The 25,625-nt window shown below is 40.6% G+C and overlaps 1 protein-coding gene across 4 annotated transcripts in view; it reads left to right on the plus strand.

The window, feature by feature from the left end:
- Positions 1-25,625, plus strand: part of DOCK8 (dedicator of cytokinesis 8) — a 225,223-nt gene that overhangs the window by 125,792 nt on the left and 73,806 nt on the right. For all 4 annotated transcript variants that reach the window (XM_043486612.1, XM_043486614.1, XM_043486613.1 and 1 more), the window contains 8 exons: positions 10,877-10,994; positions 12,984-13,054; positions 14,113-14,251; positions 14,849-14,950; positions 18,091-18,186; positions 18,823-19,057; positions 21,833-21,997; positions 23,075-23,244. In XM_043486612.1, the coding sequence (XP_043342547.1) occupies positions 10,877-10,994; positions 12,984-13,054; positions 14,113-14,251; positions 14,849-14,950; positions 18,091-18,186; positions 18,823-19,057; positions 21,833-21,997; positions 23,075-23,244 (1,096 nt within the window). The remainder of the gene's footprint in view (positions 1-10,876; positions 10,995-12,983; positions 13,055-14,112; positions 14,252-14,848; positions 14,951-18,090; positions 18,187-18,822; positions 19,058-21,832; positions 21,998-23,074; positions 23,245-25,625) is intronic.

Below are 25,625 nucleotides of genomic sequence, written 5' to 3' on the forward strand. Positions count from 1 at the left end.
TCCTTTTTATTTCCTTTTCTCCACTCACACTACAGTCCATAAATCTAACCTTTTTTGTAAGAAGAGCAGGAACTGAGTAAACCAATTCATACTAAAGTGGGAGTGAATGATATATAAACCACTTAATATGTTCAATCTGCTAAGCAGAGTTTCAAAAGAAGTATTTGGTAACCTGGATATCTTAACTGGTAAATTTTCAGCTAAACAAAGTATCTTTTAAAAAACGTTTCAAGCAATGTTGGAGAGAGATTTTTTTTTTTCTTAAAGCAGTCAGTTTTCCCCTGCATGTTTCAAATGCTTGTGTATTTGTGATTCTTTTCATTGGGAACTTCATCTAGATAAAACCTAAGACCATAAATATCCCAACTTTCCCTTTAGGCCTTTTGTGATTGAAAACTAACTGAACTTTTCCTCAATAAGTAAATGGGTTTTATGGAGAGCTCAGATGCTTTTAACTCTTTCTAAAAGGTAGCATTCTCTTTGTCCCAGCTTGAAGTCCTGCTTTATTTTATAAGAATACTGGCTTACCAAGCTCTCACTAAAGAGCAACTTTTAATCTATCTCATAAAAGAAGGGATGGGGAAAAAAAAGAAGGGATGGGAAAAAAAAGGATGGGGATTGATGTACTAGAAAAGGTAGTCTGAAATACAAGAGCTGTGAACAGTTAGTTAGTTCATGTTCAAAGATGGATGCTTTGTAGTTATAATAGGTATCCTATACAAAGACCTCATATGTGATGTTCAAATTGTAGTCCGTCAATGAGAAAGTGTCGACAGTTCCTTCCCCACCCCCACCCCCACCCCTGCCCTGTAAGTCTTTAAAAGTGGTGTAATGACAAGTCCTAGAGTTTGTTGTTGTTTTCTGTTTGTCTCTCATTGGATTTCTGTTTTTGAGTGTACTAATTTAACATAACGAGTGTGGAGAGAGCATGTTGGATCATTGTAGTGTTTCTAAACAATATGGTAACATCTTGTCTCTGGTTTCTTAACTGCATTTGCTTTTTGTGGAGGTGAGGGGTAGAGGTCCCCAGTGTTGAGAATACAATGCCAGCGTTTATCCAAGACGTTGCAGCCTGGCCCGTGGAGCCCAGAGGTGACTGAGGGACCAGCCGCTGTTGTGACTCATGCCCAGAGCCGCCTTCCATTCTTGCGCTGGGGCAGGCCGCCTTGTGGGGACTCTGGCTGGCGTCCTACAAGTTGCACATTCCATTTCTCTTGCTCTGATTTCTGAGGGTGAAATGCTCCCTTCACCCTACACATTAGGGCTTTTCTTCTCCTTTCCATTTTTCACTGATTCCTTGGTGAGTTTGTGCTTTCATCTAAACTATAGAGTATTAGAAATAGGAATAAACATAAATTAATGAGACCATGGAATGACAAGACAGGACATAGCAAATATTTTTATGCATGTATTTATAAACATTCTCATGCTAAAAAAAAAAGTATGTGAGGCAGATTACAGAGATTGTATAACAAGGTATAAAATTTCTGGGTGAAAGGAAATTTTGGAGAATATACCAGGTGCTAAACTCTGAGGTTTCTAACTTCATTTGCACTCAATGTATTTAAAACACCAAAACATCAAAAAAAAAAAATAAATAAAATAAAATAAAACACCAAAACCTCTATCTAACACCTTAAGGGACAGTACTCACTCTCATCCTTAAGTTATTTTAAACTTTTTAAGCTTTTATTTTAAACTTAAAAAAAAAAACTCATAATTTTCTTGAGGAAGCATCCTTTAGTGCCTGTAAGCAATTTAATAAAAGAGCCTCATTGTTGATCAAAGAAACTGTTTACTGTTGTTCTTAGAAGCAGCAGTGGTTGTGGGCACAGGATCTCGTATGAGCTTCAGGGCACCTGGATTTGCATTGCACGTGCCTTTTGCCAGCTATCACCTTGTGCAGGTTATTCAGCCTCTCTCTGCCTCAATTTTATCATCTGCCTAATGAGGCTAAATAGCAGTACTGTCATTGGTACTACTAGCTACTCTTAGAATGGTGCCTGCACATATAAGAAATACATGTTGTTAGCTACCTTTGCTATTACATCTAAAATGCATTTTTCTGGCAGTGAAATGTGAATGACATACAAAACCACCTCTCCAGCTTCTCACGTTGCATAGATAGCTCAAAATAGTATCTCTAGATTTGCTTTTTCTTTGGAATGCTTGAATAAAAGACATCAGATAACTATAAGATATTACTTATGTTAGTAGGCATTTGAATTTCATTCTGCTCAACTCAAAGTCTGTTGCTTGAAAGAAGTAAGAGTCACTAGCCTTTTTCTATAGTTTTTGAATGAGGGCATCTTATTCATACAATTTGTTTGCTACATTTCCACTTCAGCAAATAGTTTATCAATTCTTTGGCTCTGTCTTTGCAAAAACGGTTAGAGAGGGAGAGTTTTAAAACACCAGGGAAAGAAAAAGAAATTACTTTGAAACTGCCAAAGTAGTTAGGTTGAAAGTGTTTATTTAGAAACCTGGAGAGCTTTTTATATCGAAAGCTGTTTCAGTAGTGTTGCATCAGGAGAGGTAGGTTCCAATTTACTGTCCCATCTACTTCAATCCAGTGCATATTGCTAATGGCCTGCTATTAAACCAACACTTGTGTCTCTAGCTATAAGAAAGCTAATAAAACAGAAAAACCAATTTATCTGATATTTTATTCATCCTTTCTCCCATTTCAACAGCCATGTTCCTTTAAGCCTTCTCAAAGCACCTGTGCTGCTGTTGTTTTCAGTCACTGAGTCGTGTCTGGCTCTTTGTGACCCCGTGAAGTTCAGCATGCCTGACTCCTCTGTCCTCCACTATCTCCTGGAGTCTGCTCAAATTCATGTCCGTTGAGTCAGTGATGCCATCCAACCGTCTCATCCTCTGCCACCCCTGTCTCCTTCTTCCTTCAATCTTTCCCAGCATCAGGGTCTTTTCCAGTGAGTCGGCTGCTCGCATCAGGTGGCCAGAGTAACTTAGTTTCAGCCTTAGCAGCAGTCCTTCCAGTGAATATTCAGGGTTGATTTCCTTTAGGATTGACTGGTTTGATCTCCTTGCAGTCCAAGGGATTCTCAAGAGTCTTCTCCAGCAAGACAGTTTAAAAGTATCGATTCTTCAGCACTCAACCTTCTTTAAGGTCCAGTTCTCACATCCATACATGACTACTGGAATAATCGTAACTTTGACTATACAGACCTTTGTTGGCAATTAAAACATATTAAGATGTATCCATTTCCATATTAATTACATATACCTAATGTGTAATTTTATAACAACCTGCAAAAATAGGGGGGGAATTTTTTTGTTTATTGTTAAACTCAGTAGAGTTACTGTCAACTGATAAAATGTTGCATTTGGTAAGCATTTAATTTTAATTTAAAATCCATTAATTTTTGTTTTGAGGTTTTACTTTTTATATTTTTGAGTTAATCATTTTTGAGGGTCTCGGACATTTTTGTAGAATTCTGAGATGTTCATAGATCTCAGGCCCTGTGTCTATCATCCTGCCCACAACCGAGGCCCAGCCCAGGGTGAGAAATCATCAAATGCTTGCAGACTCAGAAGAAAATGGATTTTAATGACTCAGTGAAACTGAAGGAGTGCCCCTACAGAAGGAACATTTTGCCATTTTCTGAGAGATTGTGAGGGAGAGAAAAGGATGAGAGAGGGTGTATCAGAAAGATACAGAAAGAGAGAAACTGAGGGACACTGAAAAAGAATCAGAGACACACACATGTTTTAAAGACAGAAAGAGAGAGAGGAGGGAGGGAAGGAGAGAGGGAGAAACAGCACCACCGGGAGATACATGAGAGGCATCAATTGAAAGATGGAGAGAGAGACCCGGAGAAATTGATCCTTTCGTTAACATGTTTTCAGATCTCACTGCCCTGCAGAGTATTTAAGGTTGCACTGTAAAGTTCCCTCAGCTGTTTTACATTTATAGTCTTGATAGGAAAAGAATCTTCATTTGTATCCTATCTTGCAATCTTCTAAGTTCTTCTTGAGTATCATTGCGTTTGAGACTTAACTCCAGCCTTTTTATTACAGGTGAGGAAATTGACTTGTCCACCTTCTATTTGTAGAACATTTGGTAGTTTGTTGTTTTTTTTTTAAGATAACTTTATTTATTTATTTAGGCTGTGCTGGGTCTTTGTTGCTCCACGGGCTCTCCTCTAGTTGCAGTGAGTGGGAGCTATTCTCTCGGTGTGATGTGCAGGTTTCTCATATGGTGGCTTCTCTTGTGGAGCACAAGCTCTAGGGCCCTCGGGCTTCAGTAGTTGTGGCGTGTGGGCTCAGTAGTTGCAGGTCCTGGGCTCTAGAGCCCAGCTCAGTAGTTGTGGCACACGGACTTAATTGCTCCTTGGCATGTGGGATCTTCCCAGGTCCGGGATCAAACCTGATTTCCTGCATTGGCAGCTGAATTCTTTACAACAGAGTCACCAGGGCTGCTCCATTTTGTAGTTTTTTTTATTTTTTTCATTTTGTAGTTTTTTTAAAAGGATATTCTCACTCAGAATCTTACCTGATGAGGGTCACTAATCATACAAGCTCACCTTCCCTGATGTAAAAGCAGCTTCGGTTATATCATTATCCACTCTCTGTCAATGGACATTTAGGTTGCTTCCATGTATTGTTGTAAATAGTGCTGCAACGAACATTGGGGCGCATGGTATCTTTTTGAATTGTGGTTTTCTCCATGTATTTGCCCAGGAGGGGGATTGCATGATCATCTGGTAGCTCTATTTTTGTTTTTTTAAGACACTTCTATGCTGTTCTCCCTAGTGGCTGTACCAATATACATTCCCACCAACAGTGTAGAAGGGTTCCTTTTGCTCCATACCCTCTCCAGCATTTGTTATTTGTAAACTTTTTGGTGATGACCATTCTGACTGGCGTGAAGTGGTGCCTCACTGTAGTTTTGATTTATGTTTCCCTAATAATTAGCAATATGTAGCATCTTTTCATGTGCCTAGTGGCCATCTTTATGTCTTCTTTGAAGAAATGTCTATTTTGATCTTCTGCCCATTTTTTTTATTAGGTTGTTTGCTTTTTTACATTGAGTTGTATGAGCTGTGCGTGTATTTTGGAGATAATCCCCTTGTCAGCTGTATCACTTGGAAATATTTTCTTCCATTCTGTAGTTTGTTTTTCTGTTTTGTAGGGCAGCTTTTCTCTTTGTTTCCTTGCCCTCGATGAAAAGTAGGCTAAACAGAGGAGAAACCAAACTGATGTTTTTGGCATTGTGGCTTTCAAAGATTTCAAGGTCCCTTGAGTTAACCCGTTTTCAGCAAAAGAAATAGAGGATAAAAAAAAAAAAGAAATGGAGGATGATCCCAAAACCATGAAAAGCAGAGAGAGTTTGGTCAACAATTGGATCTAATAATGGCCAGATTCTGCAAGTTAACTTCTGACTTCCTGGAGCTGCTCAATGCCAACAGTTTAAAAATAAGTTGAGGGGCTGTTGCTGAATCAATGGAAAGAATTTGGAGTTTCTAAAATAGTTTATAATCAAGAGAAGCCATCTGAAGTGGCTTTGGAAAGAAAATTGTTGATGAATACCAAACATCCTGTTCTGTGTTGTGATGCACCTGACTGAAGAGAAGCATTTTTGCCCACATTTGGGAAAAGATGAGATTATATTAAATGCCTACACTTAACATTAGGCCTGTAGTTACTAAAGAAACTTCTGAAATAACTTTGCAGTAACAGGGATTCCTAGTTCAGTTGTAGTCGACATTCTCAAAAATCATCTCGGTCTTCCCTGGTGGCTCAGACCATAACAATCTTCCTGCGATGCGGGAGACCTGAGTTTGATCCCTGGGTTGGGAACATGCCCTGGAGAAGGGAATGGCTACCCACTGTGGTAATCTTGCCTGGAGAATTCCATAGACAAAAGAGCCGGGCAAGCTACAGTCCATGGGGTTGCAAAGAGTCAGACACAGCTGAGCGACTGACACACACACATTTATAATTTACCATATATAAAATGTATGAGGCTGTTTATCAGTTTATTGATAATTATTCTTATCTGGTTGAGGCTCTGTGGATTACTGACCCTGTAGGTAGATCTTTCCTTCCAAGAAAAAACACAATTTTCTTACATTCATTTCTTAGAAATCATGCAGATTTAACAAACCATATCACTTAGCATTCTTGCCAGTAAGAATTATGATGATCCTTGGGAAATGCGTCTTCTTAAAAAAATTCTTAGGCAAAATCATTTAACCTCTCTGGGTTAGTCAGTCTCTGGGCCATGGAAAAGGAATGTGGACTAAATTCTCTGGATGTTTCTTTCCTGCTCTGTATTCTGTAGAAAGTGCATTCATACAGGGCAGAACGCTGAGTGCTCATGGTAATGATGTTTGAATGTAGGGGCCAGCAACCCCTTTGGAAGCCATGTGCAAAACTGTCGACTGGTGTTGGGAGATGTGTAGGACAGGTAGGTGGTGCCCTGGCTTGGGATGTTGGAGACAAGTGTGCTGACAGCTGACTTGCTTATCCAGGCTTGCTGGGCTACTACCATTGTTATTTACACAGACCCTTTCATCTCTCTACTTCAAAGCATTTTTGTGAACTCTGGCTCATTATTTCTTCTAGCACAGCATAAGAAAGGTTGATTGGTATCTTTTCAATTAATTTAAAGCTGAAGAAACTGAACTATATAGAATTAAAAGGGATTCTTCCAGAAGTACCCTGAATTGCAGAGAGGCAAGATATAGAAAGCATTCATTCTAACTTTAGAACTGAAAAAAAAAAAAAAAGGAAATAATCTTAGTGCTTATTTTTTGAGACTGTGTAAATGATGGCACATTCATAATATGGGATAATATACATCCATTGCAGTCATGTTTATTGAAACTATTTAATGACTTCCCTGGCAGTCCAGTGGTGAAGACTCTGTCTTCCAGTGCAGGCGTGAGGTTCGATCCCTGGTTGGGGAACTAAGATCCTGTATGCCATGTGGCGTAGCCAAAAATCAAATGTTTAGTGACACCAGAAAATGGTCATAACTGACCAATGTTAAATGACAACAAAAGTTTTTTTAAAGTTTTGTATATAAAAATGTTTGATAAAAATATTTAACATATAGAGGGAAAAAGACTAGAAGAACATATGCTAGCCTTGGCAGTAATTTTGTGTTGGGATATCAAGTGGTTGTTGTTTTATTCTTTCTACTTTTCTGTACTTTGCAAGTATTCAAGATGGAAGAGAATGGATACATATATTATTTTCATAATCATGTATTTTCATAATCATTATTCATAATTATTTTTGTAAGCATATGTATGGGTGATCATCATGTAATTATAAAAGAGAGAGAATATGTGAGTGGAGTGGCCCAATTAAGTAGGATGGGAGAAAGACCTCTTTGAGGATCTGACCTGTGAGCTAAAACCCCAGAGATGAGAAGGAATGAGTCAGTTAGAGAACCAGGAGACGCTCTTCTAGGCAGAGAAAACTGCAGGTATAGAAAGCCCTGAGGTGAGAATGAGTTTGAAATATTCTAGGCCTTGAAGGAGGCCAGTGTGGGAAAGTGATGCCTGGTAACATCAGAGAAATTGCCAAGGGTCAGATCTTGTAGGCCCATGAGAAGACATTTAGGATCCCTTGTAGGCTCCTGACATCATCTGTTTTACACTTTGGAAAGATCCTTCTAACCAACATATAAGGAGTCCAGTGAAAGGGGCAAATCTAGGAGAGACAGCAATGCAGAAAGCACTGTGGGAATCCAGGATGTGAGAAATGAGGATGATCTGGAGTGGAGGGTGTAGGTGGGGTGTGCATCCCACTTTAGCTCTGTGGAATAACACTCATCACCTCGCTATCATTAACTTCTTGTTCATTAACATTCCCTATGGCCCTAGGAAATGGGTGCAATTACTAACCCCACTGGGGTTAGCTTAGGAAAGGCTTTGGAAAAGCTAAGCAGCTTGCCTAAGTCTGACTTCAGAGCCCATAACCACTCCCCACACGGCCACTCAGTAAACGTTGGCTCTGCTGGTGGGTGTGGTGGCCACCGAGATGACCAAGAGCGAGCAGAGAGGAGTGTATAAGCCACACGGACACCTGCATTGCCAACCATGAACTGCCTTCTGCCATCGTTACTAATCTGTGACCTCTCCTGATGGCCTCTGAAGTTCAGCTCTACCTGCCTGCATCACAGTTGGGGTCCCTCAGTGTGACAGAGCAAGATTTGGAAGGCATCACTGAGACAGCCATTGTAGAGTCAGCGCCGAACCGGACTCTGTGCCCACTTGGAGGCGAATGCATGGAGTGAGCTGTCACTTTACCTCTCAGGGCCTCGGTTCTCATCTGCACGTCCATCAAACGCAGGTTCACTGGCCTGGTCATTGAGACTCGTCCAGGGTTGTGGTTCTTAGTGTTGTCACTATTGTAGCAAGGAAGATCCATGGGGTTAATTCATGCATTTATGTAAATATTGGTCCAAAAAGACTATTTGCTTGCATTCATGCACACACACAGTGCACACCCACACGGGGGAGGTTATCACAGTGAAGAGGATAGAACTGAAGAACCCTGTCAGTCTCATCTTTTTCTTTTGGTTTTTCAATCCCTGACTACCTCTGACATCATAAATCAAACATTAAAAATTTTCTTCTGCCTCATTCTTGAATATTGACTTTATGCTTTTCCAATGGAAACCCTTTACATGTGAGTATGGACCCAATAGATGCACTGATTATATCTATTAAAGATAGGGAATTTGATAATATACATGTTTTGATGCTGTTCTCTCTAAACATCCCACCCTCACCTTCTCCCACAGAGTCCAAAAGTCTGTTCTGTACATCTGTGTCTCTTTTTCTGTTTTGCATATAGGGTTATATTATCAAGGGTGAAACAGATCACCAGCCCAGGTTGGACGCATGAGACAAGTGCTCGGGGCTGGTGCACTGGGAAGACCCAGAGGGATCGGGTAGAGAGGGAGGTGGGAGGGGGGATCGGGATGGGGAATACATGTAACTCCATGGCTGATTCATTTCAATGTATGGCAAAAACCACTACAATATTGTAAAGTAATTAGCCTCCAACTAATAAAAATAAATGGAAAAAAAATAGGGAATTTGCCAGGCATAGTTGTTTAGATTTGTAATGCAAAATTCACACGTATAGGTCAGTGGTTCTCAAATGAGGGTGACTTTGCCCCTCTTAGGGACACGTGGCAATGTCTGGAGACGTTTTTACTTGTCACAGCTGAGTAGAGGGGAGATATTACTAACATCTAGCGGGTAGAGGCCAGCGATGCTGCTAAACATCCTACAATGTGCAGGAAAGTCCCCACAACAAGGAACTATCCAGTCCAAAACGTCAGTAGTGGTGAGGCTGAGCTCTGGTATGGATTGATACACAAACCCTTGTAAAGTATCATGAGAACCTTTATTCACAGAGGGAAAAGTCTGGTCACCTGGTCCTCCTTCCTGATCACTGTTCTCTTTATAATCTGGTTCACACAAAGGTTGTTTTGTCATCTGAAGCCTTTGGGGCCAGAATGTGTCCTTTTGGGGAGAATGTGTAATTAGGAGTTAGAATCGTGGACCAAGAGTGAGGAAGACATGACATTTTTCCAGAGAACATGACACAATCAAATCAGCCTTTGGTGTACTGTTGATAATGAGATCCAGAGAATTAAGGCAAGCTTGCCTCTGAGAGATGTCATGAATAGTCTGAAAAGGCCATTCTTATCATTTTATTTAATGGGAGCCTTATCTGATGAGAACAGAGCTTAGATAAGGTTAAGAGCGTGACTCTGGAGCCAGAGTGCCTGACTTCAGCTCTTGATAGCCATTTCCTAACTATATCATTTTTTTTTCATTTGTGTTGTGAGGGTGATGCCATGAAAATAGTATCTATCTATAGGATAATTTTGAGAATTAAAGAAACTACCCAGCTTAGGATAAATATTAATGATACTTATAAATATTAGTATCACTGTTGTTTCTTAAAGTCAGGAATATGGTTAGTTGAATGTATATACATTCATTCTTTTACTCAACAAGTAATTTTTTTAGCAACTACTATGTCCCAGGCACCAGTATAGGGCTGGGAATACATCAGTGAGTCAAAAACATCAGATAAAAATCTCTGCCCTCATGGAGCTTACTTTTTAGTGGATTATAGTAGTAGTAATGCAAATAGAAAGAAAAAATATACAAAGTTATAGTCAGTCTAGTATTTGTCCTATAGTTGTTGGATGGATAGATATATTATTCATAGTGTTGTATTATGTTACATAGCTAATTGGGCTTAGATGAACTGTCATCTTATATAAGAAAAGAAAGTTAAACCAGTGTAATATGTCATGACAATAGAAAATTGAAACTATGGAGACTTCCCTGGTGGTCCAGTGGTTAAGACTCTGCTCTTCCATTTGAACCAGGGGGCACAGGTTCAATCCCTGGTCTGGAAACTAAGATCCTACATGCAGCATGGTGCAGCCCAATTAAGATTTTTTTTTAGGTGCTACATGGAATTAGAAAGGAGAAGTGAAATTAGGCCATCATCTGTGGCCATGATTTCTTCTTAAAATGAGCAGAAGCTTTTTGTTTTCTTATCTCTGTATCAGACACATAGTTACCTCTATAGTTACGCAGGTTTCTACGTTCCAGGACTTTCTCAGCTGCACCAGACACCTCTCTGTGTATAGCAAAACAGAGAACAGTGTTGGTTATTATCAGATCACTGCCATTGAAGAGGAAGAATCAACAATAATGCATTTATTCTCCAAAAGTAATTCACTTCTGAGAGGAAAATCTCCTTCCGAACAGTCACCTTATGAGTGCAGACTTCAGCATCCCCTGAACAACTTGGTTAAAATAGACTCTAGACCTTACTGATCGGTTCCTCATCTTTTCTTTTCCAGAAACCTTCTCTATGTCTACCCACAGAGGCTGAACTTTGCTAACAAACTAGCGTCTGCCCGGAACATCACAATCAAAATCCAGTTTATGTGTGGAGAGGATGCCAGCAGTGCTATGCCTGTAAGGACGGGAATAAACATTTGCCTCTAAGCAGGGTGGGCTGAACTTCCTTGTCAGTTCACACAGACAAAATCCAGGGCTGCATTATACAGAGTGAAGTAAGCCAGAAAGATAAAGATCATTACAGCATACTAACACATATATATGGAATTTAGAAAGATGGTAACGATAACCCTATATGCAAAACAGAAAAAGAGACACAGATGTACAGAACAGACTTTTGGACTCTGTGGGAGAAGGCGAGGGTGGGATGTTTCGAGAGAACAGCATGTATATTATCTATAGTGAAACAGATCACCAGCCCAGTTGGGATGCATGAGACAAGTGCTTGGGCCTGGTGCACTGGGAAGACCCAGAGGAATCGGGTGGAGAGGGAGGTGGGAGGGGGGATTGGGATGGGGTATACATGTAACTCCATGGCTGATTCATATCAATGTATGACAAAACCCACTGCAATGTTGTGAAGTAATTAGCCTCCAACTAATAAAAATAAATGAAAAAAAAATTTTAAAAAAATACGATAAACCCTGAAAAAAAAAAAAAAAAATCCAGGGCTGATCGGTCTGCAGTGTGTGTTGACTCAGGCCAGTACCACCGAGCATGTCCAGAGCACTTCGTGGCTGGTCCATTATTGGTCCCAGGATACTGATAGGGAATCCGGGTCAGCCTAAGTCGAAACTTATTCCACAGTGAGCTGTGAAATTTGGAAATGTGTATCATTTTAGAAGACTGAAAAATATCATGAATTTGTTCCAACCACCCTTACAGCATAAGAAGTAGAGAGACAGGCCCAGGGTGTCAGCCATGTTCGCTGTACCTTCAGTTGAATGCTGTGATACACATCTATTCAAGCCCCAGTCCACATCTAGAGATTTTTTTAAAAAGTAATGCCTAGTAACAAAAAACATACATCATCTCAACACCTTCTAGGAATGGATCTTCATCCTGAGGTAAAAGATAAATCAAATAAAAATATGTAATGCAGTGTCCCCTAAGGAGCCCCAAACTCCAGAATTTGTATTTTTTTAACCAGCTGCCTATAAATGAGATGGTGGTTAGCTATTACTGTTTTAAGTCATAGAATTTTATTGAAGACATTTTTTTTCCAGTGCTCCCATTCTTCAAATATTCACTTTTCATAAAAGCATCTTTTAGTTCATTAGTTTTTAATGGCCAAATTGTTTTAAATTGAAGTATAGTTGATTTACAGTGTTGTGCCAATGTCTGCTATATATACAGTAAAGTGATTCAGTAAACCATATTTTAATGTCCCACCTACCTTCCCAACACAATGTATCTTCTTGCAGTGGCTCTGGGGAAGAAACCTTCAGAGGAAGACTCCCCTAGTTCTCACTGCTCTCACCCCTGGCAAGTCCATCAGGGTTGCCAGGTACAACTCTGCAGATCCTGATGGTAGCCAAGGTGCCCAGCCAGGGACAAGTAGGGGCCAGACTCTAGCCTGTTCACCACTCATCAAGCTCTGGGACCTGGCATGGGCATTATTGCATCTATAAGGGAAGGCTTTTTTTTTTTTTTTATCCAAAAGTGAGTCCACTTGTGAAGTCATGGGCCTTTTGGGCTAACGTGTGTCCAAAGAGGAGTCTTTCTAAATAGCATAAATATGTGGCCAGTGAAGATCCTAATGACCAAAGTAACCAGGGAAAAGAGGCTGGAAAAGGGATCTCACTGAGGATACAACCCTTTGACATTGCCCTGAAGTACAGACCTCTAGGTGGAGAGGAAAATGGAGAGAGCACTGGCTTTCTACTCTCACAAGCCTGTGGCCCTCAGTCGCTGATGTAGCCCCTTGGGGTCTCGGTTTATTTTTGTAGCCAGTTCTTCTGCATCAGTTGGGTCACTTGTAGAAGTCAGCGCTCTTAATTTATAAAATACAGCTCTTTAGAGACCAGAGCATCCTACTGGGATGATTGTTGATTTGACTTACTCAAATATCACAGTTAATTTGACCCTTTCTTTACTGGCAAACAGGTCATCTTTGGAAAATCCAATGGCCCTGAATTTCTGCAGGAAGTGTACACAGCCGTTACATACCATAACAAGTAAGTGTATCCCCCAGTTTTAAACATATGCCAAGCTTGTTTCATTATCTCCTTGATTTTCTGAATCTTGTAGGTGATTCCTCCTACCAGTTTTTTAAATTCAGGGACTAAGGGACAGAGATAGTCCATGCCAGTTCCCTGATTCTATGTTACAGACAGACAGCTTTTGCCAGTAACTATGATTGGGAGAATGTGTCTTCAAGAACCTAACACTGTTTTGACTTTTCTGGAACCTTCTACCCTAGTATGATACTGAGAGGTTTTATGCTGTTACATAAAGAAAAAAATGTCCTGCTTAGCTTTGAGATACTGGAGGGGCCAGAAGCAAAATCCAGTCCTCCTTGCTCTGTCTCCTTGTTTTCTATACACCACTCCACACCTGTGCCACACCTACTTTAAGATTTAAGTTGACCAAAGGAGAAATGGAATGCTCATTTTTATGTGGGTAAATTGAGTCACAGAATAATGTCTAAACTGTTATTCACATTTTCAGGATCAGATGGACTTGGCTTTGACCCCAGCTTGGTAACCTTGGCGCATATAAGTGCTTTTCTGAACCTACCCTCTTGGACTGAGATGAGGGTTAAATGAGTAATGTACATGAAGCTGTTAGTAAACTCCTGGACTTCATAATTCAGTCAAATCGGGTCCCCTTTCCTTCCTGCATCCTTCATTTGTTTTCCCCAAATTTTTGTTGAGTGCCAGCCGAGTGTCATACCCTGTTCTTGGGACAGAAATAGAAAAGGAGGTCAGAACACGGCTCTACACCTCATCCCTTGTCCAAATTAAGTTGTTGGATTTTTCTATTGTGTGCAGGGATTTTTTTTTTCCTGACAAAGCTTTTAGTTTGTGAGCAGCCTTATGTAAGTGAAGTGTATCCAGTGACATAAGCTTGATCTCAAGGACTTTCAGCTAGGAGCAGGCTGATGTAAAATGAAAAGTGAAACACCAAGCAGGCGAATCCTGAGGGGCAGAGGGTCCATGGTGTTACAATTTATAGTCAGAGAAGCCATCATTCTTGCTAAAAGTTATTCGTGTATAATGTGCTTTTGAAACAGGTCTCCTGACTTCTATGAAGAAGTGAAAATTAAGCTCCCTGCTAAGCTTACAGTAAATCACCACCTCCTGTTCACCTTCTATCATATCAGCTGTCAGCAGAAGCAAGGAAACTCAGTAGAAAGTCTCCTGGGATATTCAGTGAGTTGTTTTCAACTTGCAAATTCACACTGCAGTTGCTGGTGCAGCCAGGGTACCTGCAGAGATAAGCAACTACATTCTCTTCACTTGCTTTTTTCCTGTCCGAAGTAGCAGAGCGGAGATGACTTGACTTAGCAAATGACAATTTCAGGAATGAAAGGTAGTGGGTGATCGATATGGAAGAGTACTTATTTATAAAAAAATATTACAATGTGCATTATTTCCAAAGTGTGTGTGTGTGTGTGCACGTGTGTGCTTCACATATGAAAATAACTTTTTCCTCCAAGGAGAAAGAGTTATTTCTTTAAAATATATAAAAGGTAAACTGAACCTCACGTTTAGCTGCACACAAACATTGGCGATAAAGAGAAAAATGCTACTAGTTTGGCTCTGAAAGCTGTGAATCATTGATAATACCATCTCAGGAGCTCTCAAGGAATTTAAAATGCAAAGAACTTGACAGAAATTACTGCCCAAAACAGCCCTGGTCAATATCTAATCATCATTTAGTTGCATTTGATTATTGTGAGCTAGATAAATTGCCAGAATTATATGCTGTAATAAATACCATTTTATTCTTTACATCATCTGTTTCAGTGGCTGCCTATTCTCTTAAATGAACGTCTTCAAACTGGATCCTACTGTCTCCCAGTTGCCTTGGAAAAGCTGCCACCCAACTACTCTATGCATTCTGCAGAGGTAACCAGCAAGCTGGCCATCAGCTGTCTCCTATCCAGCCGTGGTCTTGGACCACCTTTCCAGACCCACTTCCCATTTCTTTATACCTGACCAAGGATGCTCAGTCCATTTTGGGCAGCTGTCATCTGTCAGCACGGGGTGTTTTCAGAGAGCACATTGTTCTGATAGGATGGGAGAGATAACTGACTTTACAGCCTCATTCATTTAGATTATTACCAATTCAGAGTGTTTGATGAATTCAGCCTGTACCAAGGCAGCATTGTACCTTGTATTATCTATAACAGAGAGATTTTCAGAATAGTGTATTTTAAAAGGGAAGCAAATACAGCCCACTTGTGCTAACAGTTGCTCTCAGCTTCCTTCCTTATAAAAGGTTCCCATGCCAGATTCCATCAGTTCCTCTTCTGGGTCAGTTGTCACAGTCCTCAGGTGGATATTGGGGCTCTCATTCCTCTAAAGATACCGATGTCAGCAGTCTTTCCCTCCTGTTTCCCGTGCTGCCTTTTTTGCCCACACGCTCTGCTGCCGTCCACTCGCTTAAAGGAGCCCAGTGAACGCTCCCTTCTGCCCGCACCAGCACCAGCTCTCATGCTTCTCGTTCTGGTTGGTGTGGGTTTACATCAATAAGAATTATTTTGAAACAAATACCAGACATAATTTCATTTCATGTATAAATATTTTAGTATTTTACCTTAAAAGATAAGGGATCTTTTTTAACCATCACAATACCATTGTCATACCTTAAAAATTAACAGTATTTCATTAATATCCTCAAATATCCAGTCAGTGATCAAACTTCCAATTATCTCATTAATGTCATTTTTTTTTTTACAGTTGTTTATGGATCAGGATCCAGATAAATGGCATACATTGCTATTGGTTGATAAACGTGTCTTTTAAGACTCTTAATCTATAGGTTCCTCTTCATCTCTTTTGTTTTCCTTGCGTATTTCAAGTTGAAGAATTTCCCAGGAATTTGAATTTTGTTCCAAATTTTAGAGTCAACTTTCTTCCCTACTCTGACTACACCGCTCCCATCCCCAGGCTATTCCATTTTCAGTTTCCTTTTTTTTTTCCCCCTGGAGAGAGAAGCTTCCTTTGCTCTGGGCCACAGGCATATTCCCGGCTTTAGATCAAAACTGGCCTCAAACCACCTAAGATCAACCTGAATGTATTCACAGGCATTCCCTAATTGCTTTTTATGATTTGGACACACAGCCCCTTGCTGAAGTCCTCAAAACCGTCTTTTCAGCATCAAGCTGCATATTCTAATTTCCTAGAATGCCCAGTTATCTTTTTAATGATGCCAAACAAACCTGGATTTGGAGACCAACAAATCTCTATCCAAAACCCAGATTCTACCATGCCCTAGTGTGAAATGGGTGAATTGCTTACCCTCTCTGAGGCTCAAAGATGAAATCTAGCCCATATCTGCCTACAAAGTTGCTCTGAACATTAAATGCGATAATATATATAAAGCAATGCTTAAGTAGATATTAGTCCTTTTCCCTACTTCCCTAAGCTATCTTTATCAATATGCCCTCAGCTTCTCCTAATATCCTTTAGACCTGCACTGTCCAGTATAGTTGCAACTTTTTATAGCACATCTCAATTTGGACATGAGGCTGTTCAGAATGTGATTTGTCCAAATTGAGATGTGCTATAAAAATAAAAATGCAAACTAGGTTTGAAAGACTTAGTAGCAGAAAAAGAATGTAAAATATCTCATCCATCATTTTGTATATTGATTACATGTTGAAACCATAATCTTTAGGCTGTACTGGGTTCAGTGACAGTATTATAATTATTGTCACATTAAATATATTTTTAAATATGGCTACTAGAAAATTTTAAGTGACATAGATGGCTTATATTGTATTTTTAATGATCAGTATTGCTTTTTGTTTTTGTTGTTCAGTCACCAAGTCATGTCTGACTCTTTTGTGACCCTGTGAACTGTAGCCCACCAAACTCCTCTGTCCATGGGATTTCCCAGGCAAGAATACCAGAGTGGGTTGCCACTTCCTTTTCCAGGGATTGAACCCATGTCTCCTGCATTGGCAGACAAATTCTTTACCACTGAGCCACCTGGGAAGCCCCTGTATTGCTTTAGCTTACTGCAAACTCCAGTGTCTGCAGGAGTCAGACTCTTTAATGAATGCCAGTTCCTGGTGGAATTTGTTCACACCGGAGACTGTCTTCCCATACAAGGTCCCTCTGCTCTTCAGATCAGTGCCATGCTGGGATGCAAGACCAATGTCTTCATATCTTCCAGTTCTCAAAAGATGTTAGAAAAGCAGGCTTTTGTGTGAATTTGTCTGATTTTCAAATGTTTGGCAGCTAATTCAACAAAGTTTCTAACACTGGGCCAAACAGTACTTGTCTGTGGGCTGGATCCAGCTTTGGGCCCCAGTTTGTGACTCTCTCTGAGATGGGTCCAAAGGTCCCCAACCCATGTATACATCCTACCCTTGCAAGTAGAGTATGCACCCTTTCGTTAAAATGCAAGAGACACAAAACCTGCACTCACATGGCTGGGTGAGCGTAGCCCCTCTTCCCTCAGTGATGTAAGATGACAAATCCCTCAAGATTTTAAGGCAAGAAATGGTCTCTGAGGACTGCAGGGCTATTGACATATAAATGGTATAAAAAGTCATTTTGAGTAATTAAAGCAGGAGCCTAGAAGGACTGCTATTCAGATACATTTTGTTAAAAGGGAACAAAACTGCAGTCACTCAAAAGCATTAAAATTTCATACCTTCTAAAGATATTCTACACTTTGTTCTGGCATTGTCCTGATTAATGGAGAAATCATTAGGATATTACTTTAATTTGTAGAATCAGGATTACCAGCTGCTGGATGCAAGCTTGAATTTGACAGATCACTCACTTCAAACCCCTCCTTTCAGCATGAGAAAACAAAGTCCCAGAGAGTCTCACTGACCTGTCAAAGTAAAAATAATTAGTTTGGTGTAGAACTGAACTTGAATCCAGGGCTCCTAACTCTTAAGGCCAAGTTGTGTTTTCCAGGGATTTTTATATTTGTATAACCCTGATCTCTACTGCCAAGTTGCTTTACTCTCCTTGTTAGTAATGAGAAGAGGGAATTGAATTGCTTTTATTTTTCCCTTTTAATACAGAAAGTCCCTTCACAGAATCCTCCCATTAAATGGGCTGAAGGACATAAGGGAGTATTCAATATTGAAGTGCAAGCTGTTTCTTCTGTTCACACCCAGGTAAGGAACATCAAGGTCAAGTTTAAATCAGAGCAAAAGGCTAATAATGAAGATGAGGTGCAGCAGAGAGACTCCTAAGGACAGGTCAATGAAAGATCAATGAAAAGCTTTGTGCACGGATAAAACCAAAAAAAAAAAAAGACCTTTTAGTTCTGTGTGGGAAATTGAAAACCTGTTAGGTTTTATTTAATGTTGAAAGATATAAAGACCTTATGAAAATGAAGCAGCCTGGTACCTTCACTGTCAGACATTTCTGTCTGTAACTCTGCCATTTTTCCTCCAGCATCTTTTTCAGTTCTACTTTCCCTTCTTTCCCTGCCACTGACTGAGCTTTGCATCGGCTTAGGCCCTTATTTTGGCAGTGTGTTTGTCCGGTGTATTTGCCCTTGCCTATAAACAGGTCAGAGTACAAATTAATTTTTCTTCAGTTAATAATTATTGAGAGGATCTATGTTGTGCACACCACTCTGCGAAGAAAGTCATAACCTGGGTCTGAAACATCCATGTCTTAGACCTTCTGCTCTGAAACACTAGATAAGCGGTTCTTCCTAGAAGTTGCTATTTGATTGTGTTTATGAATCCACCGGTGAGTGTTGATGTGATGAGACCCACGAGGTCTGCCATCTGCCTTCCCAGGACAACCATCTGGAGAAGTTCTTCACCCTCTGCCACTCCCTGGAGAGCCAGGTGACCTTCCCCATCCGTGTGCTGGACCAGAAGATCAGTGAGTCGGCGCTGGAACACGAGCTGAAGCTCAGCATCATCTGCCTGAACTCCTCCCGCCTGGAGCCCCTTGTGCTCTTCCTGCATCTGGTGCTGGACAAGCTATTCCAGCTATTTGTGCAGCCCATGGTCATCGCTGGTCAGCCAGGTAGGAGGCCTTGGGGGGCTGGGACGAGGCAGGCAGTGCCTTGTTTTAGAAACGTGGGAGCAGGGCCAGTGGGATCTATCGAGGCTGTGAGTCCAGAGGAGACCAAGTCCACTGCTGTTTTTGTTTTGTTTTTTGAGACTCCCCGGGTGTTTGAAAAAAGAAACATTAATATAGGATGCTTAAAGTTACAGATTTTTTTAAAAAAATAAATGTGTTGAATGACTGAAGGCAGTCCTTTAAATTCCATTCTTAGTCATTGATGGGGGCTTCCCCAAGGGCTCATCAGTAAAGACTTTGCCTGCAGTGAGGAGATGCAGGAGACTCAGGCTCAATCCCTGAGTTGGGAAGATCCCCTGAAGGAGGGAATGGCTACCGATGCCAGTATTCTTGCCTGGGAAATCCCCTGGACAGAGGAGCCTGGCGGGCTATAGTCCATGGGGTCACAAAGAATCGAACCCAACTGAGCACACCCACAGTAATTGATGGATTCCTTTTATCTCTGAAATATTTTTGCTGATTTGACAACAAGGGAATCCAGTGTTTTAAAGAAATGAGATAACCCAGATTAAATGGAAGTAAAGGAACACTGTAAATTGAAATTCAGTGTGTTGTGATCCATTTTTTATTGAGATATAATGTCATACCATAAAATTCACTACAGTGCACAATTCAGTGGTTTTTAGTATATTCACTAGGTAATGCAACTATCACCACTACCTAATTCCAGGCCATTTTCATCAGCCTCAAATGAAACCCCATACCCCTGGGCAGTCACCCCATCCTCCCCTCCCCTCAGCCATGGCAACTGCTCATCTTAAATGCTTACTTTTAACAAATGAACCCGAAGTACAATGTGCAAGACTTCCTTTGGAAATAACATGAGGTAGTGCCTGGGTCCAGTGGCTTTTCTAACTGCTTCAGAAATAGACTGGCTTCTGTAGGCATCTTTGTTTGCCACTGTTTTGAGCAGGGCTTGTATTATTTTGTGTTTTCCAGCTTAGCAGTTACCTTTGGGTATCCTCCATGCTGCCAGTACTGTGCTTAGAATTGTAGGTTTTGCAGTAATAATCAATAGGACTTGCAATAAAATACAGCAAGGAGCAGCAGCACAGGACCCAAGTCCTCAAAGGAACACAGCTAAATATTGTCAGGGGGCTGGTGAGTTATCCATTTGGGAGGAAGAAGGAGCCCCCAAGAAGACTGTGTTTAGGATGGCTTTAAAGGAGGGATAAAAGGAAAGAAGCCAAACTAGGAACAGTGAGATAAGATGAGATTGGCAAAAGCAGAGAACCAGAGTGTCTGGCTCACCAAAACAAGTGGTTCAGAAAAAAGTATCAAAATACACTTTTCTGGGAGTGTCATTAGAGAAGGAAATAACACTACCAGCCCATGTAATAGGATTAAGTTGGTGGGGAGGGAGTAATGAACATGTAGCCTGGGACATACAGGGGAACTTTCAGAGCTAGGGAAGAGCGTGACCTCTGAATCCCTGGGTGTGTTGTATCCTGGAGGGCATCTTCGGTACCTGCACAGACAAGGCATCCTGTGTTGTCAGGTAACTTCTCATACATGTAGCTGGTGCCTCTCCAGCTAGATTCCTGCAGAGTGGCCATGTCTTCCTTCCCTGGATTTCTTTCTACTTTCCTCCCCCACGTTTGGTATGCTACTTTGTAGGCCATCCCCAGCTATGGATGCATTCGCTAGACAAAACATTCATACACACATTTTGAGCTGACATTTGGGACTCTAGAGTGTTGGAACAGGCAGAATAGTTGGAGGTGCTTATTCTCAAAGTATTTATTCAGAACTCATCTGTGTCAGGCATAATAGAAGGCATAGTGGGGAGACAGCACAGTATGAGAAATGCACTTTGCCCTAGAAAGGCTTCCAGCCTATCAGAGAGACAGAGTTTACCACTGGAAATAGTCTAAGAACCTTGTGCTATGGTGTCAATTAAGCCCGGGACCGAGTGGAGTCAGAGACTTCCTTGAGGAGATGGGATTGTGCCAAGCATTGAAGAGTAGGTATGGTTTTGTTGGTGGGAGCAACGTGGGCTTTCTAAGTGAGGACAACAGCATGAGCAAAATTGCAGAAGTGAGAAGCAGATGTGATGGGGACAATATAAAGACTGCCTTATTTGAAGGAAGTTGAATTTGAACAGGAAAGGGTACTGGGTGGAGTAAGTAGGGTGGAGCCAAATTGTGAAGGGCTTGGGCTCCTAAACCCAGAGCCTATACGGTGAATCGTTGTTTGTACAGGCCCAGGGACTGACAAAATACACATAAGTTTTTAGGTTAATCTGTGTACCAAGAATCTGTGTTTTGCAACACCCCATCTCAAACCAGAGTGTGCTTAAGAATGACCTGGGCATCTTGTCAAAATGCCAATTCTGACTCAGTAGGTCTGGGGTGGAGCCTGATATTCTACACTTCTAACAGGATCCTAGATGATACTGATGGTGTCAGGGCAGTCCCCACTGAGTAGCACCCATTTACTGCATGGTTTCCAGAGGGGAGGCTATCTGGACACGCTCGCATCTTTGTCCTGAAAAACCACAGCACTGGCAGAAGGAGAGATGTGAAATTCTTTGCAGTAGCAGAGCCACACACTGGAATTTACTAGAACAACTCACCCTGCCCCAGGCCACCATCTTGACTGGCCTGGTTCAGCTGGGTCAGTGGCCAGGACTCCTTGTCACTGCCCCCAAAGAATGTTCCACCTCAAGTTCATTAAGGGCCCACTGTGGGGCCACCCATTTTTCTCTTGGTTCCTCAGCCAACTTCTCTCAGTTTGCCTTCGAGTCCGTGGTGGTCACCGCCAACAGTCTGCACAACAGCAAGGGCCTGGGCAAGGACCAGCACGGGAGAAACTGCCTGCTGGCCTCTTACGTGCACTACGTCTTCCGCCTGCCGGAGCCGCAGAGGGACATGCCCAAGTCAGGTACCGTCACCCCACTCCACTGCTACAGGATTCAAAATAAAATTAAAAGCCCGGAAGTTACATTTTATTTTTCAGAGTGAGAAAAACTTACATGAATGTTGAAATTGCAAGTTTATTTCTAGATTTTTCTGTCTTGCTTTCTATCAGCCTTCCTCCTCTTTTTTTGTACTCTGAGCACTTATTTTTTTCTGCTTGTTTGATAATCTGTCACTGATCTTTACCCAGTTGGTAATTTCTAACTCAGCTGAGAATCTTTTTGTAAGAGCTAGGGAAGTAACAACAGATGCCTAAGATTCTAGGAGATTAATGATAAGGAAAAAATATGTCTTTGATAGCAGTGGTAAGCAGTGGCTCCTAAACTTTACATTATGAAAAAATAAATCCTTTTTCTCATTTCCTCCCAAACTAAACTGAAATAATAATAATTCATTTCTCCACTCAATCAGAACATCTGGTCAGCATGATATGAAAAGTAGCATCAATCCGTTAACAAACTTCCAGGGCCCTAACAAAGGAACTTGGCATGTTTATTAGTCCATGTAGCCTCATTTCAAGTAAACCTATAATTTCAAATGTTTTTTTAAAATACTTGTAATATTCATAGACTTACATAATCACCTTTGAGCAAATGTAAATACTTAAAGGTGAAACACATTGCTATATGTAGTATATTCATATTCTCATAAGGCTCAGAGGGTTCCTTGGATTCTCAAATCTCAGAAATGCAAGACTTATAAAGCTGTCATTTAAATATTAATAAATAAAAATACCCATATTTCCAGCTTGTCTTGAGAAATAATAATTTAGAGGTGAGGAGCAGCTGAGGAGCAGCCCTTGTCTTTGGATGAGACATGTGCTTGCAGTTTACCACAGTCCTCACCCCTCCCTACTGCCTTACACCCTATCTTTCCCCCCAAAATTGTCTCCCTTAGGCATTTGCTAATAAGACCCTAATTCTAAGACCTAATCTGGTGAGTGTCTGCTCTACTATCTATCGCATCCCTCCTTGGTTCCTTCTCAAATCCAGTAAGTGACTCTGATCCCTTTCTGTTGACATCTGTACCTGGTGGGTTGCAGGTGGCCCCGCCATCCTCCCGGACCCTCGCTACCACACATATGGACGCACATCTGCTGCAGCTGTGAGCTCGAAGCTGCTGCAGGCCCGAGTGATGAGCAGCAGTAACCCAGACCTCGCGGGGACGCACTGTGCTGCAGATGAGGAAGTTAAGAACATCATGTCTTCAAAGGTAAGGCAGGTGTCAAACCCTGGATAGAGACGTGGGCTATTTAATTTCTGACTAACACTTGGAGAGACAACACAAAATCAGCCACTCCTGCTGCCTGCTGCCTTGGTCAAATGCACAGCTTTAAAGTTATTAAAATTCTTTTATTTTGAAATTACTGAGACCATTCTGAAAGATGTAGAAGCAAGACTGGCATTTGGGGGTCTGAGCAGAGTTAGTGGACTTTGGTGGGAAGTTTCTTATACCTTGAGTTTTATTTTCAGGGGAAAAAATTAGCTTTAATGGCTTTTGATGCCTAGAAAGGGTTTTTTCATTTTGTTTGGTTTTATTTTTTAATACCTGCCTTTTAGATTTGTTAACATCCATAGATTGATTATCCTGTGTAAGAACCCCAAAGATCAAAGCCAAGTTTTGTAAACAAAAATTGAGATCTTGAGAGGGTTGGTGACTTGCCCTAGATTGTTTTCCTTTCATGAATTCTTTATTTTTTTCATAAACTTTTTATTTTATAAAAGTTTTGGATGTATAGAATTACACCTATATATAACTGAAAATTTTTGTGTGCTCAATAGTTTTCCAGTTATTAATATTTTACATTAAAATAGCACATTTGTCACAATTAATGAGCCAAATGTAACATGTTATTAACTGAAATTTATGTTTTATTCAGATATTCTCAGTTTTTCCTGAATATATTGTTTCTAGTCTATTCTATCCCACCCAGAATACCACATTATATTTTGTAGTGATATCTCCTTAGCTCTTTTAGGTTATGACACTTTCTTAGATTTTCCTTGTTTTTGAGGACTTTGACAGTTTCAAGGCATACGGTCAGGTATTTTGTAGAAAGCCTCTCATTTGAAATTTGTTTTAATTGTGATACAGTTCACATACTAAAAAATTCACCCTGTTAAAATGTATAATTCAATGGTTTTTCATATATGTACAAAACTACCATGAATTCTTAATCTAATTTTCTTTTCAGTTATCTGTGACCACAGGGTGGCTAATCTTTTAGAATAAAGTCATTTTCTGTGATGAAGGCAAATCAAACTCTTTAGGTTTTGACATCATTTCCCTTGAGACACCCACTTAAGACAGTATGTTGTGAGACAGGAAATCTGGAGACCAGGGTTGGGTCTTGATCTGATTGCACTCAGGCCTGTGGTCACGGGCAAGTCTGTTCCTGCCCTGAGCCTGATTTTCCTTGTTTCTGCAGAGGTTCTGAACCCTGGTGAATGTAAGAATCATCGATAGATCCACTCCTAGAGATTCTGATGATATATAGGTTATATCATATGAAATCATGTGAAATACCCTTTTTGGTTTACTGAATAAATGCAAGGATGTACTGGAGCTGGTTCATATCAGTTTCTGAAGAATTGATTGATTGATAAATTTCCAGGAATTTTCTGAACCTGTCGTTAAACACAGACATTATTAAAAGTTAAATTATATCAGTTAACACATAAGTTATATGAAAAACAAAGGTTATCTAAATGCATTGTGGTCTCCTGGACAGAACAGGACACAAGTGGAAAAACTGGTGAAATCTGAATAAAACCTATGGTTTAGTTAACAGTTAATGCGCAATGCTAATCTCTTAATTTTGACAAATCTACCATAGTTATGTAAGATATTAACATAGGAGGAATTTGGCGAAGGGTATCCAAGAACTTTCTGTGCAACATCTGCAACTTGTCCATAAATCTGAAATTTTTCCATTTTTACAAGGGAGTACTCAAATCTCATTCCTTCGTAAGTATTTTACTACATTTTATTGTTATCTGTATTCTCGAGGTTATTTATGTCTGTTGTTTCTGTGCAGTGGAAATACTATATAGTCGGTTTGCTACTGCATATCTCTTCCCAACACCATATTCAGTAGTCATGTTAACTTGAAGTCAGGCGTGATGGAAGCATTCACAGCACAGAAATTGGCAAATTCTACAGATCAGCCCCTCCCCTCTGAGAGCTGGTTGTTCCGCATTTGCCAGCACCCCGTGGTTCAGTTTCACATCTAAGTCCCCTTTAGGCAATATCATTTCAGATTGCCTAGGGGAGAAGTGGATAGCAGCTATTACTGACAGATTTGATTTTTACAGTTTCCTTTAATGAAAGTGAAGATTTTAAATTTCTCTGTGGACTGGGTTAACAATTTTTAAATTATTTGGTAGTGAGGGGAGAAAATTTTGTCTAGAAGAATCAAGCCTGATCTTCCTTTCAGAAGTGGGGTTTTTTTTGACAAATTATTAAATAGTGTAGAGGAGACTGGGAACAGTACCATGTTAACCCACAGAGAGGCACTGTTCCCACACATTTTTCCCCCTTCTCTTCCAGTTAAGTCAGAGACTTAGTTGAAGGGAATGTTTAGCATCCTGTGG

The sequence above is a fragment of the Cervus canadensis genome, chromosome 14 (genome assembly GCF_019320065.1).
Source record: "Cervus canadensis isolate Bull #8, Minnesota chromosome 14, ASM1932006v1, whole genome shotgun sequence".
NCBI classification, from domain to species: Eukaryota; Metazoa; Chordata; class Mammalia; order Artiodactyla; family Cervidae; genus Cervus; species Cervus canadensis.